At 42.4% G+C, this 19,664-nt stretch overlaps 1 protein-coding gene across 13 annotated transcripts in view; it reads left to right on the forward strand.

Moving 5' to 3' along the window:
* Positions 1-18,333, forward strand: part of FBXO34 (F-box protein 34) — an 87,550-nt gene extending 69,217 nt beyond the window's left edge. For 12 of the 13 annotated variants that reach the window (XM_045900915.3, XM_054513720.1, XM_054513719.1 and 9 more), the window contains one exon: positions 15,074-18,333. In XM_045900915.3, coding sequence (XP_045756871.1) covers positions 15,084-17,222 — 2,139 coding nt within the window. In that variant the 5' untranslated portion in view covers positions 15,074-15,083 and the 3' untranslated portion in view covers positions 17,223-18,333. Of the gene's footprint in view, positions 1-864; positions 1,075-15,073 lie in introns of those variants that run through there. The other variant, XM_045900918.3, reaches the window with a different exon arrangement.
* The last annotated feature ends 1,331 nt before the right edge of the window (positions 18,334-19,664 follow it).

The following is a 19,664-nucleotide window of genomic DNA, read 5'->3' on the forward strand; positions in this document are numbered from 1 at the left end:
TTTTGATTTAGTATTTTTCCTGACTTTGTAGCAGTGGTTAAAATACAGTACATGATTTGGTGTTGAGATATGCAATATACTATATTGGGTGTCTGACTACCGCAGAATGACTTCAGACCCATGTGTTTCATCTAGTTAGGAAGTTGTCTTACATTGCTCACTGGTAGTTTTTCCCAGCTAGAGATAATTATGAGGGATAAATATGCATTCTAGTTAGTGTGTACTTTCCTACTGTCTAATACTATAAATGGCTGTTTTAAAGTCTTACCTGCTTGTGTAAGTTTTTCTTTTCAATGAGCTTAAGTGCTTAATTTTCTAAAAATCATTTCTAGGCTTGGTTTGGAATCAGGAGCAATAAAGTCTAAAATATGTCTGGTTAGTACAGTTAACTTTGGTATTACTCATTAAAGATCTTGGTTTTTGAATTGTGCAGTTTTCTTTTATATAATTGTAGATCAGTTTTCTCATTTCATAACGGTTACATTTTACATTTGAGTGTTATCAAAGGGTCTAGGGCCCACTTGGTGTCTTTGAGGACCTTTCAAATAGTGCTCTATTAATATTTATAATATGACAATATTTTTGTTTCTGGGAATAATTTGTTTAGAAAAAAACCAGTCACTTCATTGGTATTTCATTTAAAGCAAGCATCTAAAGCTCCTGGACTAGAAAGTAGTTGAAGGCCTAGTAGTTTTGCCAGGTCAATGAAGCTCATAAGAATATCTGGCGAGGTTAATAGAAGAGGTTTTCTTCAATAAATCAGAAAGTGACCGGATAATTAACTTCTTCCCCTCATACATTTTACTGCCTTTCTTCTTCTTTTTTTTTTTTTTTTAGATTTTATTTATTTATTTGACAGAGAGAGACACAGCGAGAGAGGGAACACCAGCAGGGGGATGGGGAGAGGGAGAAGCAGGCTCTCCGCAGAGCAGGGAGCCCGATGTGGGACTTGATCCCAGGACCCTGGGATCATGACCTGAGCCGAAGGCAGTCGCTTAACCAACTGAGCCACCCAGGCGCCCTGCCTTTCTTCTTTATTCTCTTCAGATCTTGCTCAAGCTCAGTGCTCTTGAGGTGAGCTGACTTATCTTTTACTACCCAGAGCTAAGAAGTTGTTGAATTTATTCTTCAGATACATCTACAGTGGAATAAACTTGATTTTAACTTTTCCTTGGGGGATTTTGTGAGCTCACTTTACAGATGAACTTGGGCTTTTGATCAAGTAAATGGACATAGAAGGGAAACTAAAGTAATAGACCAGGAAATAAAATTTAAGTTTTTCAGCAGTTTGCCAGCTGGAACTTCAGCAAGTTATTTTTTGGGTATCTCTTTAGAAAATAATGGTACAATAAATCTCTTTAATGGATAGCAGTTTTGTTTTCTGGGGCTCCATCTTGCCACTAATACCATGTTGAATCCAACACAAAGCTATAGTGATCCCGTTGAGGTGCTTGTACAGTAGAGATGGATGTTAAATTCTCACCCCATTTTCCAGATTCAGGCCGTCTCCTCTAGAATACAGCATCCATTCAAATTCAACAAACAATTTTTGAGGCTCCAGAGGCAACAGTGGTAAATCAGGCAGACAGGGGTCCCTGTCCTTGGGAGTTTACATCTTAGTAAAATAATTAAATAAAATTATTTCCCCAGGTGGAATAGTTAATTCTACATAAGTTTCTCTTTTGCTCAATTGTCTGAACATATCCAAAGCTGCTGTCTGAGGGAAGTCAGAGTACCTTTGCCCAGAGATAGTAGAAGACAAGACAGGTTTTGAAATTTCACAACATGAAGTTATCTTTGACTTTGAGTTTGGGATGTAGAAAATAATGGATCTTCTTTCAATAAACAAGAAACTTGCTAGTGATTGCTACCTATTGTTATTTTCTTTTTTAAGATTTTGTGCTGAGTTGCAATAGGTTTTTTAAATTAAATTTTCTGAAGTAATGTTTCTTTCTTCTCCCTTCTGCCTACCTGTAGTGTTGGCTAATAGGATTAAAATTTATTTTGATATTATTTGCTTGATCATTAGTTATTTTCAGTCCTTTGGTAAGTAGTTAAATAAAAACATGGTTACTGTCTATCCTGTATTTTTCAAGATAATCTCAGTTTCAAGTATTTTGGTCCATTTTTGGATAGACTTAGTTTATTTGAGAGAGAGAAAAAAGAGGGTGAGCGAGAAAGCACAAGCAGGGGGAGTGGCAGGCAGAGGGAGAGGGAGAAGCAGACTCCCCACGGAGCAGAGAGCCCGACAGGGGGCTCAATCCCAGGACCCTAAGATCAGGACCTGAGCCAAAGGCAGATGCTTAACCAGCTGAGCCACCTAGGCGCCCCAGACTTAGTTTTTAATTTAAATAATAAATGGTCTTTTAGGTCAGTGCTCTTTACCTTGAGTCCGTGGACCCTGCTGAGCTTTAGGGAGGTGGTTTGTGAATCTCCTGAAACAGCAATCATGCCAGACTTTGTGGATATGTGCCCTTTCCTCTGGGAGGATCCATTTGCTTTCATCAGAATTTTAAAGGGCTTATAGTGCCTGCAAAAAAGAGTAATAACCACTGTATTTTGTACAAATGAGATTAATAGGAGTGGTAACATTTTTTCCCTTCCAGACATATATTGCAGAAAGATGATTGTCCGGGTGTTAATTTTTGGAGCAGTGAGTTCTTGAATGATTTGAAGTGTTCTCTTAAAAAACTTGGATTGTATGGAGATCTGATCAGTATAGTTTGTTATTTTTCTTTTATGTAATCTTAAAATATCAAGCCTTAACCCCTGAGTTTCTTATATTTACCCCATTGTTACAGGCTGAATTGCAAGGTGCTCTGCACCTTTTCACATGTTGAAGTGCTAATCCCCAGTACCTAGGAATGTGACTGAATTTGGGGAGAGGGCTTTTATTATTTATTAATTAATTTATGGGTTTTTTTAAAAAATCTTATTTGAGAGAGAGAGAGAAAAAAAAGCATGAGCAGGGGGAGGGGCAGAAGGAGAAGCAGGCTCCCCACCAAGCAGGGAACCCTGATGCAATGCAGGGTTTGATCCCAGGACCCTGGGATCATGTCCTGAGCTGAATGAAGGCAGAAGCTTAACTGACTGAGCCACCCAGGTACTCCAGGAGAGAGGGTTTTTAAAGAGGTGATTTAAGGGGGCACCTAGGTGGCTCAGTCGGTTAAATGTCTGATTCTTGATCTCAGCTCAGGTCTTGATCTCGGGGTTGTGAGTTCAGGTGCATGTGGAGCTGCGTGTGGAGTCTACTTTTTTTTTTAAATGATTAAGTTAAAAGAAGGTAGACAGGTTGGGCCCTAATCTAATCTAACTGGTGTCTTTAGAAGAAAGGAATTTTGAACACAAGAGAAAGACACGAAAGGCACGTGTACCCAGAGGAAAGACTGAGGACACAGTGAAAAAGGCAGCCAGCCATCTACAAGCCGAGGAGAAAGGCGTTGGGGAAAAAGAACCCAAAACACACTGTCACCTTGATCTTGGACTTTTAGCCTCCAGAACTATGAAAAGTAACTTTTCTGTTGTTTAAGCCATGCAGCCTGTGGTATTTTGTATCACAGCTCAAGCAAACTGACACACTCATGATGAGGTAGTAGTTGAGTGTCAATAAAAAGTATAGCAAGGTTACTTTTTCCTCTTTGCCCCAATGCATTTTTAGGGCAATGATGAAGTGTTGTGTATAGCTTCACATAATCTAGTACTGGAAAGAGATGGTAGGATCTATGAAATACAAATATAGTAGATATTAATATTCCTATTCATATTGGCCTTATTCTTGATCATTTTATAGTTTCCCATTTGCCTATGGTTATATTTTAATGTCATCTCTTCTATTCTCTACCATTTTTCATTCTTTGGAACTAATTTTTTTTTCTTAAGATTTTATTTATTTATTTGACAGAGACACAGCAAGACAGGGAATACAGCAGGGGGAGTGGGAGAGGGAGAAGCAGGTCTCCCACTGAGCAGGGAGCCTGATGGCCGGGCTTGATCCCAGGATCACAACCTGAGCCAAAGGCAGACGCTTAACGACTGAGCCACCCAGGTGCCCTTGGAACTAATTTTTATAAATAAGTCTATTATAAATCAGTACCAGAGTAGAGTCTGTGTGTATTCTCCTGTGTGTTTTCTATACAGTCATTCCAACCCAGCCTTATTCTCTGATAATATCATCTGGACTCAGGCCTCTGTTCCAGACTATCATATTTGCATTCACTTTTTGAAGTTTCTCTTGGCCAAAAATGAAATTTGAGTGCTCATAGTGATGCCTGCCTTTATTCTGCAAATTTTTAAATTTGCAAATTAATGAAAAGGATCCATGTATGTTTCTCAAGTTTACCAGGAGGTCAGGAATTCTGTCAGTTTTTTCATGCTGAAGCCCCAAGGTATAGTCTAACATTTAAAGGGAAGTTAAATATTTTAATAAACGAATAGATTTTAAGTAGGTTATCAGATTCAGACATCCAAAACCGAACCCATAACCCAAATTCTTTCTCCTCTCACAGACTTCTCAGTCTCCATTTATGACATTGAGGATAAGCTTGCTGATGGAATACCCCATCCATGTGTTCCTCATTTGCTCTCCCTCCTCGTTTCATAATGTGGTGGGTAAGAGCATAGCCTTTGACTCCTGACTGTGAACATCCAGACTCCTTGATGTGCTTGCTGTGGCAAGTTTCTTAACCTCCCTCTGCTTTAGTTTTTTCATCTACAATTAGAGATGATAAGAGTATGCACTTCTTAGATTTTTAGGGGGATTGTGAGCTTTGAACAGTGGTACATAGTAAACATTTTAGAGCTGTTAGAGCTATTATTCTAGAAGTGAAAACATTATTCTCATCTCACTTATTTGTATCTTTTATCTCTAGGTCTACATTGCTTTCTTCCTTTCACTTTAAACAACAAAACTTTTGCCCACAAAATTGGCATGATTTTCTTGGTAGTGGCAATGTAAATTAGCTCTACCCTTTGGAGAGTGGTTGGGCAAGGTATACCCAGTCATAAAAATACTCACACTCTGACTTAGGAATTCCACTTCTGGGAATCTTCTGTGCGTAAGAGTGCATCCATGAAGTTTACATTATAACCTCCAGGGTTGGACGGAATAGTTTATTAAATTCTGGCACTTACACATTTACAGTTGATGGGTTTCAAGACCATGTAATAACATGGAAAATACTTGTGATGAAAAGTACAACATTTTATGTATAATATGATTACAGGCATGTTAAGTAAATACATACTTCCAGGAATTTCAGAGGATAGGACTTATAAGAGCTCTTTTAACCCTCCACTTGTCAGATTCTGGATTTATGTAAAGCTGGTCCTGAAGGCCCAAAGTGTACCCTGTAATTGAGAGTTCTGTGTACCTTGTTTGTAATCCATCATCTTTCCTCTTTGGCTTTAGCAATTCTAGGCTTAGTCAAATTCTGCAGAATTGGATGGCCATGAGGATATAAAGATGAAGACAGACCCTCTAGTGTACTCAAGGAATAGTTTTATATGAGATTTAAGACAAGTATATAAACCCCAGTATGTGATTTTTGTCCAATAATAAGACCGTTTGGGCTCCTTGGTGCCTGATGATTTGTGCATGTGTGTTTGTGGGGGGTGTGTGTGTGTGTAGTATAGTGTAGATTTCTCACATTTACTCCTTGGGAATACTCATTTTTAACACCAGGATTTAACTTGGCTTTGGTGAGGTCAAAAAACAGGCCCTAGAACAGCAACTTTTTCAGTTTTCTTTTGACCATAAGCCTCATTTCTTTGCAAGTGGTAATTCTTAACAAAGTGTACTTTGAACAGCCAGTGCATAGACTGCTACTTCATTGTTGGGTCAACGGATCCTAGGGGAATGTGCTAGAAAGAAGAGTAATTACTAAACAGCTGGGCCCAGGACTGTGGCTTGGGCTTTATTTCTTTGGTAAATGCCCTAGGTCCTGTTTCTGAAGTAATTCCCCTGCCCCTCCCCTCCCGATCCATGACTGCTGACAGAAGTCTTCACTTGCCAGATCTTTTGTCTGCATTGTTACCGCAAACAGTTTTGCTTGATGAATTAATACTTGTTACCCTGAATTTTTACTTTTTTTGCCCCTTCTTTTCTATCCTGAGGGATAAGCCATCTTTTTTTAAAGATTTTATTTATTTATTTGACAGAGAGATAGCGAGAGCAGGAATACAAGCAGGGGGAGAGGGAGAAGCAGGCTTTCCGCAAGCAGGGAACCTGATGTGGGACTCGATCCCAGGACCCTGGGATCATGACCGGAGCTGAAGGCAGACGCTTAACGACTGAGCCACCCAGGCGCCTGGGATAAGCCATTTTTTAATTCATTACCCATAATGGGCTAGCGTGTCCCCAGCTGGCTGTTACGGTACTTTGCTCAAGATCAAGGCCCAACACAGGGTCTATGTCTGTTGGCCGACTTGTGGCGTGGTGTTGCATATACCCCCAAATTTTGTGCTGTCCTCTTTGATTTTTCATATCAAATGTTATTTGGCACCTAATGGATTTTTGAACTGTGTTTGTGGCTGGCCTTAGAATCTTTAACATTTATTTCCTAGGAGAAATGACATCTTTATGTCCAAGTTATATTTGGTCAAAGCATGTTAAAGCTCTGATCAGTTCTTTGAAAGTACTACATTACTTTCAAAGAAATTATTACCTTAAAAATGTGTTAAAATTTATATAAAATGTATATATGGAAGAATGACTGGTTTCAAAGTAAAATAAAAGCATCAGGTCACTCAAGGAATAAAATTTTGCTATGTGGGAGGGTAGAGATTTTCTTTTCCTTTGTTTTCTTTAAGAAATATGAGAATAGGAAAAATAAGGGTTTTAACAGGAACGCTAAATATCTGAAAATCTGTGGAGGTGAAATTTTCTTGGTAATGCTCAATGTACTTTTCAGTATATATTAATGATTTTGGGGGGACTAAACTTTTTATTGGGTTTCATTGGATTTTGATGTTCATTCTAGTGGGAGCTACCAAATTGTAGATTTCTCATCGGTTCAGGTAACAATGAATTGTGATATTCCAGAATTAGGTGTTTGGCATTATGTCAGAGGAACAATAGGAAATAACTTTGTAAACTGTTGACTGGATTAATGTAAACATGGTAAGTTTAACAAAAACATAATACTTCCAGTTTGTCTCTATCCGCAACAGTTGCTTAATAAATCCGAATAGCCTCAGCAAGTGTTCTTTTCTCTAGCTTCCTCTCCCTCTTTCTCCCGACTCCAAGAAAAGGGGGAGAGGAGGATCCGTGTAAACTGATCACTAATTCAGTATTTTGCAATATTGTAAAACTGTTAGATGTTGCTTCTATTGTGATCACAATAGAAGAGCAAAGTGGTGGCTACCCTTCCCAACTTGTTAATACTCCATCCAGGACCCTGAGATCATGACCTGAGCTGAAGGCAGCCACTTAACTGACTGAGCCACCCAGGCACCCCCTTGGGAAGTTAGCTTTGTTTGGTCTTTAATCATGATACATATCCTATATTAGACAACCATGAAGCATGTATGTTCTGTATTTCCCACTCCTTCTCACTGAGTGCTTCAGCCCCTCCCCAGGGACATCACTGGAGCCCACACCAAGCAGGGGTGGGGAGACCTGGCAAGAGGTCCTGTTCCCTCGTGACCCCAGGTGATGACTGCGTCCAGGGTTGATCGAGGACTCCTGATGACCGCAACAACATTGTGGAATGGACAAAGGTCCATCATCCTTAGAGCTGTGGCTTAGGCATTTTATTTTTTGTTCATTTGATTTTTTTTTTTTTTTTTTTTTTTGAGTGCAGTATCAGAGTTTAGAGGGATTTTTGTTTTCTTGATTAACATGATTTTCCAGGTTGTTGCATGCAGGACATAGTGGCAACCTCAGCCTTAAACTTTGTTTCTGCTCCTACCCCGGAGCCTCAGACAGCATGGGGAGGGTCTGGCTACCCCCTGCCCAGCCACCCTATCATAAAGATTTTATTTATTTGAGAGAGAGAGAGATAAACAGCATGAGAGGGGAGAGGGTCAGAGGGAGAAGCAGACTTCCCACTGAGCTGGAAGCCCAATGTGGGACTCGATCCCAGGACTCCGGGATCATGATCTGAGCCGAAGGTAGTCGCTTAACCAACTGAGCCACCCAGGCACCCCCAGCCACCCTATTGTAAGGAAACTCCATCAGAAATTCAACTGACTTCCAAGGGTGGGGGGAATTATTGTGAATTCTAAGAATGATGAAAGCTGTGAGCAGTGAGTTCTGGAAAACTATGCATGTGCTTCCAAAGGCTAATCTCTGTATTACTCAGTATCTTTTAACAGACAGTAAAGAATTTTTCCATTAAATTGTGCATTATTAACCATCCAGCCCTCCTGAGGCAAAGGTCAAAGGTCCCACAAAATGGCTTTAGAGAATGTTCTTTGAAAAAAAGGAGTGAACTCCCTCCCTCCAGAATGTTAGCCCCCCCTCCCCGCCCCCCCAATATTTTGGAGCTTGGAGCTCAGTTTGAGAATCACTGTCTTTTCCGGCTTAGTTCAGGTTTTTGTTGTTGTTGTTGTTAAGGCACTCAGTGGGAGTTGGATGCATTCTGTCAGCGTTTAGAGGCTTATGAACGGAAGTCCTTTCTTTTGTCTCCACCTGTATTCCCATCCTCCTGGTCTTGGCACTTTTTCTACTTTAACAGCCATGGAAGTAGTTTCTACATGCTTTTAGATTATATGGCTTCTTATGTGATATGGTATGTCTGCTTTAGTTCATCACAGTTCTGTGTAGAGGTTTTATGTGTCACTGAAGAAAAACTGACCCAATTTGAAAGATAAAAAGCTCTTTGAATAGATGCTGTCAGGATTATTTAATTTTATTTGTGTCATAATTGGACCTAGGTTTTTTATATTTTTTGTTTGTTTTGTAGCAAGGAAAATCGATCCAGGAGACTCTTAACCTCATTCTACACTATCTAGCTGTGGGGCTTCAAAAGTCATTCTAAGAGCTTTATTGCTTCATTTGCAAAAACAAAGATTTCATTATGTATACATGCAGTATTCTGCTGGAGTTGCTAATCATAAAAAGAAATTGGTTTTAAGATGTTCTCTGAAGCTTTTTTTTTTTTTTAAGACTATTCATTTGAGAGAGAGAGTAGGAGCAGGGGGAGAAGCAGAGGGAGAGGAGAAGCAGACTCCCTGCTGAGCAGGGAGCCAGATGTGGGGCTGGATCCTGGGCTCGATCCTAGGGCTCTGTCCTAGGACCTGGAGATCATGACCTGAGCCAAAGGCAGATGCTTAACTGTCTGAGCCACCCAGGTGCCCCTCTCTGGAAGCTTTTACATTTTTAAAGAAACTGAATTTATTTACTGTATACTTTTATCCCCTCTAAAGGTATCATGGGAATGATCTTCAAGGACTAGTCTGTTTTAATTCCTCTGGCCTTTTTAAGTAGGCTCCACGCGTAATGTGGGGCTTGAACTCACGACCCTGAGATCAAGAGTTGTATGCTCTACCGACTGAGTCAGCCAGGCGCCCCTCCTCTGGCCTTTTGTAAAGGAAGAGTGGCTCTTAGTATTCTTTTTTTTTTTTTTTTTTAAGATTTTATTTGAGAGGGAGAGAGAGAATGTGGGTGCATGGAGAGAGGGGCAGAGGGGGAGGGAGAAGGAAAGGGAGAGAATCTCAAGCAGACTCTGCTGATCATGGAGCGTGACATGGGGCTCAATCTCACAACCCTGAGATCATGACTTGAACCAAACGCTTAATGGACTGAGCCACCCAGGCATTCCCCTTACTATTCTAATAAAAGTGGACTCTTTTTTGGAGTGCATTCCTGTACCTTTAATGAAGCAGAAAGAAACAGGAAATAACTTATCTTCTAACCTGTTTTGATAGGCAAGGCTATCCACTAAGAGTGACAAGTTAGAAAACAGGCATCTGCTTTTGATTTTTAGGCTTCCTGTTAGCACTAAGCCTATTATTAGCACTAGGAGAAATCTCATCCTTTCTCCTATTCTGACCCCGTGTTGCCATTGTCATTGATCAGGTTTATCCCTCCATAGACCAAAATTAGTATGATTCTTTCAACTTTGGGATTTATCCGAGCACTTTTTTTTTCTAAGCCAAGTTAAATTCTCTTCCATGGCTCCATTTTGGGATTGTATACTTTGTTTAAAGGTGAGAGTTCTACCCAGCTTTTTAAAGCTGAAAACAGGGGCGCCTGGGTGGCTCAGTCGTTAAGCGTCTGCCTTGGCTCAGGTCATGGTCCCAGGGTCCTGGGATCGAGCCCTGCATCGGGCTCCCTGCTCGGTGGGAAGCCTGCTTCTCCCTCTCCCTCTCCCGCTGCTTGTGTTCCCTCTCTCGCTGTGTCTCTGTCAAATAAATAAATAAATAATTAAAAAAAAAAAGCTGAAAACAGAAGTTAAGGAGTCTAAAAGGCATAGTGGAATTATTTGAAAACAATTTTGGCCTTCAGTGGAGGAAAGTTGTTCAAGTTTTAATTGATTCATTGTTATATCTCACCTTATTCCTGGAAAGGATTAAGGTGACAGGTACATACAAAGACTTTCTCCTTCACAGCCATGCTTTGTGAATGGGTTGCTAAGGTTCACTTTATCACCTTCCAGTCACTCCTTCATCATTACTTCTGGCTCTGCCCTGCTCACCCGTTGTAGTTCTTATAGTGGGGTCACCAGGGATCTCCTTCAATTTTTCTTGGCCAGACCTGTGTCAGTCTGCCTACTAGATACCTGTCAGGCAACACTTTTTAAAATCAAACTTACCTCTCTTCCCCTGCTCCAAATCTGTTTAGCCACCTTTTTCACTATCTCACTAAAAGGTACCCCTCCTAATCCAGTTGCTGAAGCCATAAGCTGAGGACCCATCCTTGACACCTCTCCCTCAACCTCCACTTAAAATCAGCAACTAAAGTTCCTGTCTGTTGTTGCTTATTAATACATTTACTTATTGTCTCTCTGCTCACAGCACCTTAGCCAGACTGTTTCTCACTTACCTCAGTTTCCTAAAAGCATCATTTACTTTTGAACCTCTTAGGACTTTGTGTATCTTCCTTTAGGGCTTAGTTTAGAAAATCAGGGATTCTCTAACTTATGTCTATACCCTCAAGACTAAGCTTGGTGCTGGTGGTTCCCTCTCGTCCCTTCCTACACCCCTTCCTTCCGTGTGTTGTCCTCCCCCACCTCCTTGCATGGGCTCTCCCAGCACCCATATTCTCTTTATAAACACACATCACATTCTATTGTAATTGCTTATTGACTTTTCTGTCTCCTTAAGGGCAGCGACTATGTCTTACTCATGATTGCACCAGTAATATCCAGCCCAGAGTGTTCAGTAAATTTCTGACAATAAATAGATAGTAGGAAATGAGTGGTAGTTAGTATGAAAACAGTGTTGAAGCTGTTGTGTTAGTTTTATGGTTCTGGTTGCTTTAAAATTTGCATCACTTTTAAGTGCTATGATTGGCCTTCATCTACTACTGGGTCCTATAGGTAGTGGTTCTGTGCATAAGCTCCCGAAGTGTGAAGTAGAGTAGAGTAGGGCAAAGCAGGAATGAAGCTGATAGGTTGTCTGGGTGGGCTCCACTTTGCATGCCATTGATAAAGAGGTTAGGCTTTCTTAAGGGTAACGATCATGTAGCAGAGATAAGATGGCTGCTTAAACTAGGGCACTGGAGCCAGAAATGAAGAAGAGGGAGCATTTTAGTGACCTAGTGATTGGATATGAGCCAGGGAGGAGGAATCTTTAAGTGACCCAGCTTTCTGGCTTGATTGGCTAGGTCTGCTTGATGCTTTCATTAACTAGGTGTGTTGATTCTTGAGATTCTGACATCCAGCTATGTCTGTGAGGCAGGCAATAGGATATGAAGTTTGGGAGAACACACCACTGGAGAGTCATCAGTATATGGTTGTTAGAACTACAAGACAGCACTTACCTATGTAGCCTGAGTAATAATGGTCTAGAAAAAGAAGAAACTGAGGAACATGGACGTTTAAGGCTGGGGAAGAAGAGAAGATAGCTGGGAAAAAGCAGTGTCAAACTGAGGAGTTGGGAGTTAAAGAGGAAATTTGGCCATAAAGGGGCCATTGACTTTTTCTGTGCTTTAAAGAGAAAAAAACAAGTAAGAAAATGGGTCTTTAACCAGCTGTTAGAGTAGATGCTTGGGTCTGGACCACCTGCAGGGCTTTCTGTTGGGCAGCTCCACCTCACCCCTCAGCCCAAATCCAGAACCCCACTGGCATTCTTACAGCAGATCTAACACATGACCTTAAATCCCATCCAACTTAAATCTAAAGGTTAAAAACAGCAGAAATTCTGGATCCAATCCCAGAAATTCTGATTCACTGGGCCCAGGGATCTTAATTTTTTACAAGGATATTTCTGATTGTCTAAGGAACATTCATGTGTAGGTAGGTGCTAGAGCCCATCATTTTATTTAATTGCAAGAAAGCAGGACTTTATTATGGTGCACTTTAAAGTACAATTGTGATGAAGAGATTGGCAACCATGGAAACCTGGCTGGAGCTTTCCACAGTGCCTGTCTGTGTTTATGGGGGTGTGGTGGTGTAATCTGTTAGAGATGTAAAGTTGCTATCTTACAGGTTTTGTGGCAGATGCCCCTGGTGCCCTGCATCATATCCTTGTGGTCTACCACTGATTTCAACCCAAACTCAGATTTCCAGTTTCTCACTTAGCACTCTAAGTCTTGCCAACACTTTTCTGTTTTCTGCCTCAGGACCTTCAAGCCCAGCAAAGGAAGGAGGGAGGTTGATATCCTGGCCAACCTTTAATTAAGTAGGGGACAGGAGCCCATGCCTAATCATTGTGCTTCCTTCAGGGGTCCCACAGACTCGTCCCCTACCCTCCAGCAATCACCCTGTTTGCATCAAATGACCTCACTGGCTTTTCTCCTTCCCAGTTGTACCTTCCCTCACTTCTGTTCCCTAGGATCATCTCTTATTTTAATCCTGCTAAAACCCTGTCCACTACCAATGTGTCAGTTGAGCTGACTTCACAGGTTAATAAATGCAAACAAAAGCCTTCCATATTTACATTAGTTTCTTCTTAATGCCCCTGCCTATCAATAATAGCACCTAAAATAATGTGTGGGGGAAGAAGGCGAAGAGAACATATTGTGCAATGCAGAATGGCACACACATTGCTGAAGTTTAAATTTATTCATAGACATTCTGTAATGAGATCATTATGTGAGAACTTATTGAATTTTTCATTTCTTTGATTTCACTTCAAGGATGGTTGAAGGGAATATGAAAAACCAGAAAATCGTTGACACAGCGCTAGATGTGTCTCTTTTTATTCATTCATCTATTTTATTCCTATATATTCATCTTATTCTTGAAGAAGTCTCGGTGGGTCTTTTTGTAAGACTATATAAATGATAGAAAACTATTAAAAATGATATAGTGCAGGAAAGGGGGGAACATCGCAGATTTAGGATAGAAATTACCAAAGATCATCAACAAACCAATCTGATCTATTTCAGGGATATCTTTGAAAAGATACTTTGTCTTAAATGCAAGATTTCTCATCACCTAGCTAGAAAATATTCATATTCCTGTTTCTTCTTTTAGCTAAGCCCAGACTCAAGGAAGTAAGAGTTGAAAGGTGAACAAACTTGTCCTGGATGATCACTTTCATCCTTGACAATTAAAATTAATATTTGAAAGCAATTATCGTAGAGCCTGACACGTTGCAGGCAATCACTAAATGCTGTAAGGTGAATGATAAAGGAATATGCTGAGTTGCCGAATATGTATGTCCTAGACTGGTGTCCCCATGAGTGAGAGTAGGGAAATGTTTCTATTACTTGCTAGACTTGTGGGGGCTCTTGCCACCAACCTCTGATTGCAGTTGTTTATTTTTGTCTGTAGGTTTATTTTGTAGGAGACCAGGCATCCCTACAAAACACTTTTCTCAGTGCACAGTGTTCTGCTAACAATGGCTATTTTACTGTAAAAATTGATTAGATCATTAGATAATTTAGTATTCCAACTCCTCAGTCAACATTTCAAGTCAGACCCAGAGAGGAAGTGACTTGTCCAAGTTAAACTCACCAACTCTAGCTAATTAATGATACAGCAAGGACTAAAACACACATGTAAATGTGTGCAATCGCATGTAATCATCTTTCTGATTTCTAAGATGGCTCCCATCTCCTCCAGCCTTGGTCAGGGAACAAAACAGGGCATTGTTTTTCTGAACTAGTGCCAAATGGTTTTGAGACTTAAGGATTATGGAACAGTTCTGTATTTGATTTAAGGTATTTGGAGGAAATTTGACAGTTAAGAGCTTAAACAATTAGATGATTTAGAAAATCAAGACTAGAGACCCCTAGCTGGGTGGCTCAGCTGGTTAAACGTCCGACTCTGGATTTCAGCTCAGGTCATGATCTCAGGGTCATGAGATCGAATCCTGTGTCAGGCTCCCCACTCAGCGTGAGTCTGCTTGAAATTCTCCCCCCTGCCCTTCCCCCTGCTTACGCATGTGCGCGTGATCTCTTGCTCTCTCAAATAAATATATAAAATCTTAAAAAAAAATCAAGACTAGTAGATGGGCACAGTATATAAGCAAACAGGTGAAAAAGTATAAACATCTAAAATATTCAACAGTAAGAGAATAGCACAGAAAGCAGTACGACGTTTTGATAGACTGTTTGCAGCCAATAAAATGCTAGCCATGATGACTTAGAAATAGGGTCAGTCTACTAGGGATTCTGGCCAGTTCACCTTGTATTTGGAGGTTTTCAGTAAGTTATTTTTAACATTTAAAGGACTAATTTTATGTGTAGAATGTTAACTAATGTCAGTTTCTGAAATTCACTGTCTATTCAGCTTCAAATTTACCAATTTATTTTCTGGCCTATACACCACGGAAAGTGGTTGTTTTGCTCTTGTGATTCTTGATCTGTACATTAAAAACTAGCTGAAATGAGAGTTGGTATGGTAAAGATTTAATGAACTGACAAAATATTTCTATTACTTGCTAGAACGGTCAGAAGATTATATGTTAACTTTTCTAAAAACAAAAGTACTATTTTAATCAAATATGTATTTCTTTCCTGTAGAGCCTCTGTTATGCACCTAAAGCCATATTGGAAACTCCAGAAGAAAGTGCGACCTCTGGAAATCAGCAAGGAAACTCTGAAAACTCCTATGAGCCACCAAGAAGCTATAGATCATGAGAAATGCAAAGCTAGCTACGTGAAACCAAGTGTCTTTCCTTCACCCTCTCTTGGTAAAGCATCATCTCGAAAGCCTTTTGGGATTCTTTCTCCAAATGTTCTGTGCAGCATGAGTGGGAAGAGTCCCATAGAGAGCAGCTTGAATGTTAAAACCAAGAAGAATGCACCATCTGCAACAATCCACCAGGGTGAAGAAGGGGAAGGGCCGCTTGATATCTGGGCTGTTGTGAAACCAGGAAATACCAAGGAGAAAATTGCATTCTTTGCAGCCCACCAGTGTAGCAATAGGATAGGATCTATGAAAATAAAAAGCTCCTGGGATATTGATGGGAGAGCTACTAAAAGAAGGAAAAAATCAGGGGATCTTAAAAAAGCCAAACTACAGTTAGAAAGGATGAGGGAAGTCAACAGCAGGTGCCACCAGCCTGAGCCCTTTGCGTGTGGCATCGAGCACTGTTCTGTGCATTATGTGAGTGACAGTGGCGACGGCATCTATGCCGGGAGGCCTCTGTCGGTCATACAGATGGTCGCCTTCCTTGAGCAGAGAGCCAGTGCCCTGCTAGCTACCTGCACGAAAAACTGCACTAACTCACCTGCCGTGGGGAGGATTCCTGGGCAGTGCCGAGGTGTGCTCCCAGCCTCCGAGCCCTTTTCTGCTCCCGGAGCTTGTGAAGAATCCACGGAGAGAGGAAATCCTGAGGTTGGGGAACCACAGAGTGAGCCAGTCCGTGTCCTTGACATGGTAGCCAGGCTGGAGTCTGAGTGCCTGAAGCGGCAGAGCCAGCGTGAGCCTGGGAGCCTCTCGAGGAATAACAGCTTCCGTCGGAACGTGGGCCGGGTGTTGCTTGCAAATGGCACTCAGGCTAATGAAGGCAAAACAAACGAAGGCGCCTTGGAGGCACCAGACACTCAGGGGAATCCTGTGGGGTCTGTATCTGTGGACTGTGGCCCCTCAAGAGCTGACCGTTGTTCTCCTAAGGGAAATGAGGCCTGGGACAGTGCTCCTCGGGGCTGTCCCCCATTGCCAGCAAGTGTGAATTTCCTCACGGACGGTGCAAAATTTGAGCCAGATCAGCACACTGCTATGAAAAACGGCGATAGATATGATGTGGAAATGACAGAGGAACTTGCCGGCTCGCCTTTTCCTCCTCACGCCTGCTCTCAAGCCATTGGATTGCCCACCGATGCTGTTGATTGTATGAGGAGAGAGCTCGCGCCGCTTACTAGCCAGAGTCCTGATCAGAGAAGAAGGGGATCTTTGTGCATTAGTATCACTGTGTCCAAGGTAGAGCAAGGCCAGCCTTCTCGTTCAGAGCCCTGCGAAGACCCACTTCCGGGGATGTTGTTCTTTTTGCCACCTGGTCAGCGCCAGCCAGACTGTTCGCAGTTGAGTGAAAGCACAAGGGGGACCGCTGAGGCCGGCCGGCTTCACGATGCTGCGGAGGGTGACAGTGCATCAGAGGAAGAAAGGGTTCCCGCGGATGCCTTCGTCCTGCCAGCATCTCCGGTGGAAAGTGCATTCCCGGTGCTGGAGGCAGCCGGTGGGAAGAAGCAAGTGTCTCATGACTTTCTGGAGACCAGGTTTAAAATCCAGCAGCTTTTGGAGCCTCAGCAGTACATGGCGTTTCTGCCCCACCACCTCCTGGTGAAAATCTTCAGGCTGCTTCCCACCAAGAGCTTAGTGGCTCTCAAGTGTACCTGCTGCTATTTCAAGTTTATCATTGAATACTACAACATCAGGCCGGCAGACTCCCGCTGGGTGCGAGATCCACGATACAGAGAGGACCCTTGCAAGCAGTGCAAGAAGAAATACGTGAAAGGGGATGTGTCCCTGTGCCGGTGGCACCCCAAGCCCTACTGCCAGGCATTGCCCTACGGGCCAGGGTACTGGATGTGCTGCCACCGGTCTCAGAAGGGCTTCCCCGGCTGTAAGCTGGGGCTTCATGACAATCGCTGGGTCCCTGCTTGCCACACCTTCAATCGGGCAATCCATAAGAAAGCAAAGGGGACCGAAACTGAAGAGGAATACTAAATCTGTGTGAGAGGCGACAAAAGGACTGATCTTTAAAATTGCAAGCCACCACCTAGATCTACCATTCAAGTGAAGGTTGCCTCTCCGAGCCCGCACTCTAGGAGAATCTGTACTTACTCCATCAGGACTGCCATTGCTCAGGCATTTTTTTTTTTTTTTTTAAACTCTTGCTTTATGAGCTATACAAGGAAATTGGTCTCGTTGCTTTAGAGTGGCGCCTCCCATTTGGCCCAGGGTGGTATCCCACGGTTTGATTCACTTGGCTGTGAATATGCCTGTTCTCCCAAATCAAATCCATCCTCAAAGGACAAAGACTTGCCACCATCCAGGACGTTCAGAAGAGTTCATCGCAGACTATGCAGGCAGTCCCCAAAAAAGGGTCCCAGAAATGTTTTAAGCACTGGCACCATATTTGAAATAAGTGAATAGTGTCCTATGGAAAGAAGAGCAGCACTCTTCGGATGAAAAGTATGCTTACAAAGGAAAAGTCAGGCACCTTACCTTAGCCCTTGTATGCTTGATCTGTGCGATTGAAGTTTGTGGTTGGAGATGGATTTCATGCCCTGTGGTGTTTACAGTGTATATAATGGTTGTGTTTTCATAGGGCTATGAAAGTGCACATTAAACCCGAGCGCCTTTACCTTAGATGAGTGCTTTTGGCCCCTCTGTAAATAACACTATTAAATCCAGTTGTATATAGTGGACAACAGACTGAACATAATCCCCACAATGCAGCTAGGATGGTGTTGCGGCTACAATTGTGTGGTTTTTTGTTTTGTTTTTTTTAAATCGTCTCGTCTTAAACTTGTACATCCTGTATAAAATATGAATGTTTCCCAAATAAACTATGAATGTTTCCTGTATAATATATGAATGTTTCTGAGAAGAAACTCTAAATAGTTAAGAGGTTAACCTGTTGAAGATACCAAATAATGGTTTAACTGGACAACCTTATAATTAGCATAGAGAACAATCCTTTGTTATATTTTAGTGATCCTCCAAGAATGAGAAGATATTATATAGTCAGATTATAACATTCTTGTCTACTTTACTCTGTCTGGTTACAAATTTTTTTTTTTAACTTCAATAAAAACATGCATCTTAAATGGGACCTGCGTTGCTGACGCTTTTTCTTCCTTTTTTGAGGTTAATAATGGAGAATTATGTTGTGAATTGAATCATAAGAATTTAAAAATTTTTTTGAGTTGTTAGGGGTTGGGAGAGAGAAAATTGTTTTTCTGCCACGGAAAAGAGACCATCTTCAGTTAACATTATGAGCTAACATTTTTGCAACACTTTATGCTTATTTTGAATTTGTCGTCTTCCCATAACTGCTACATCCCCTGTTGGAGGCCTGTGTCACAGCTTGTCTAGTAATCGTTAAGTCGGTGAGGAAATACTCAGGTCTGTGGTCCTGTAGTGCTGGGTGGGGCTGGAAGGTGTTGGGTCCCAAAAAGCTGCTATGAAGGCCCTAGCAGCTAGGTTGGTTTGAAATCAGGTACCCACCAAAGCCCGTCCGCTTCACGCTGTGGAGGAGCGTGATCAATGTTGCAGGGAGGTGACGAGTGCAGGCGGGGATGGCCCTGAAGGAGCGTAGAGGTAGAGGTTGCGTAGGCTTCAGCTAGGTCAGCCAGGCAGAGTGGGATAGGACAGGAGCCAGGTGGAGCCAGGGTCACCTGTGGCGAGGTGCTGGTGGCCAGGGAGCGGCCTCCACCCTGGAATCTGCCTTGGGCTCTCCTGCCCCTTAGCCGGAGGCAAGCTGCTCCTTCCTCCCTGAAAAGGCAGGGTACTAAAACTGGGAAGTGTCTCTCAATGCCGAATAAGTCTGTTCCTGTCGGGCAACGATAAAGATACCTCTGACCGCACTAGGCCGGAGCCTGTGACACGGGACGAGGAGAGGCTGAGAAGAGCTTACCTTCACGGTATCTGTGCCCTTCCTCATGGCTCGCCTCAGCGGAGGTATGTTGGAAATGCTTTTCAGTTCGAGCGCCCTGGGCTGAGGTTTCCAGTGCTCGCCCTTCTCCCCTGCGGTTTGCTAGACTGGCGGTCTCCGCATGCCTTCCTGATAGCTTTGTCATGGCTCAGGATTTAGGATTCAAGCCAATCTGCGCACACAGGATTTAGAGTACAGCTGGGCGTGTGGTAAGTGCCCGGGAAACCTAGCTGTCGTCGTCACTAGCTGTTGGTTCTATGTTTGCCCAGGTGGACGCACAGGATAAACAATCGTTTTGGTTGGTTTTCCCAAGTCAGCCATTCCGGATCTGGGTTTTGCATGGGGCACAAAGCCATGACTCGGGCTGAGAGCAGAGGACAAGGTAAGAATGCCCCAACCCCGTCTTGGCATGTGATTCTCGGGGGCCTTGGAAGTCACTGACCCCTTTTGAACATTGTGGCCGGGCCCTGTTCCCAGTGCTGTGTGAATGATGGAGGATTTTAGCAGGT

The sequence above is a fragment of the Mirounga angustirostris genome, unplaced genomic scaffold, assembly GCF_029215605.1.
Source record: "Mirounga angustirostris isolate CCGP_5_RB_7025 unplaced genomic scaffold, mMirAng1.0.hap1 SCAF_9, whole genome shotgun sequence".
Classification (NCBI taxonomy): domain Eukaryota; kingdom Metazoa; phylum Chordata; class Mammalia; order Carnivora; family Phocidae; genus Mirounga; species Mirounga angustirostris.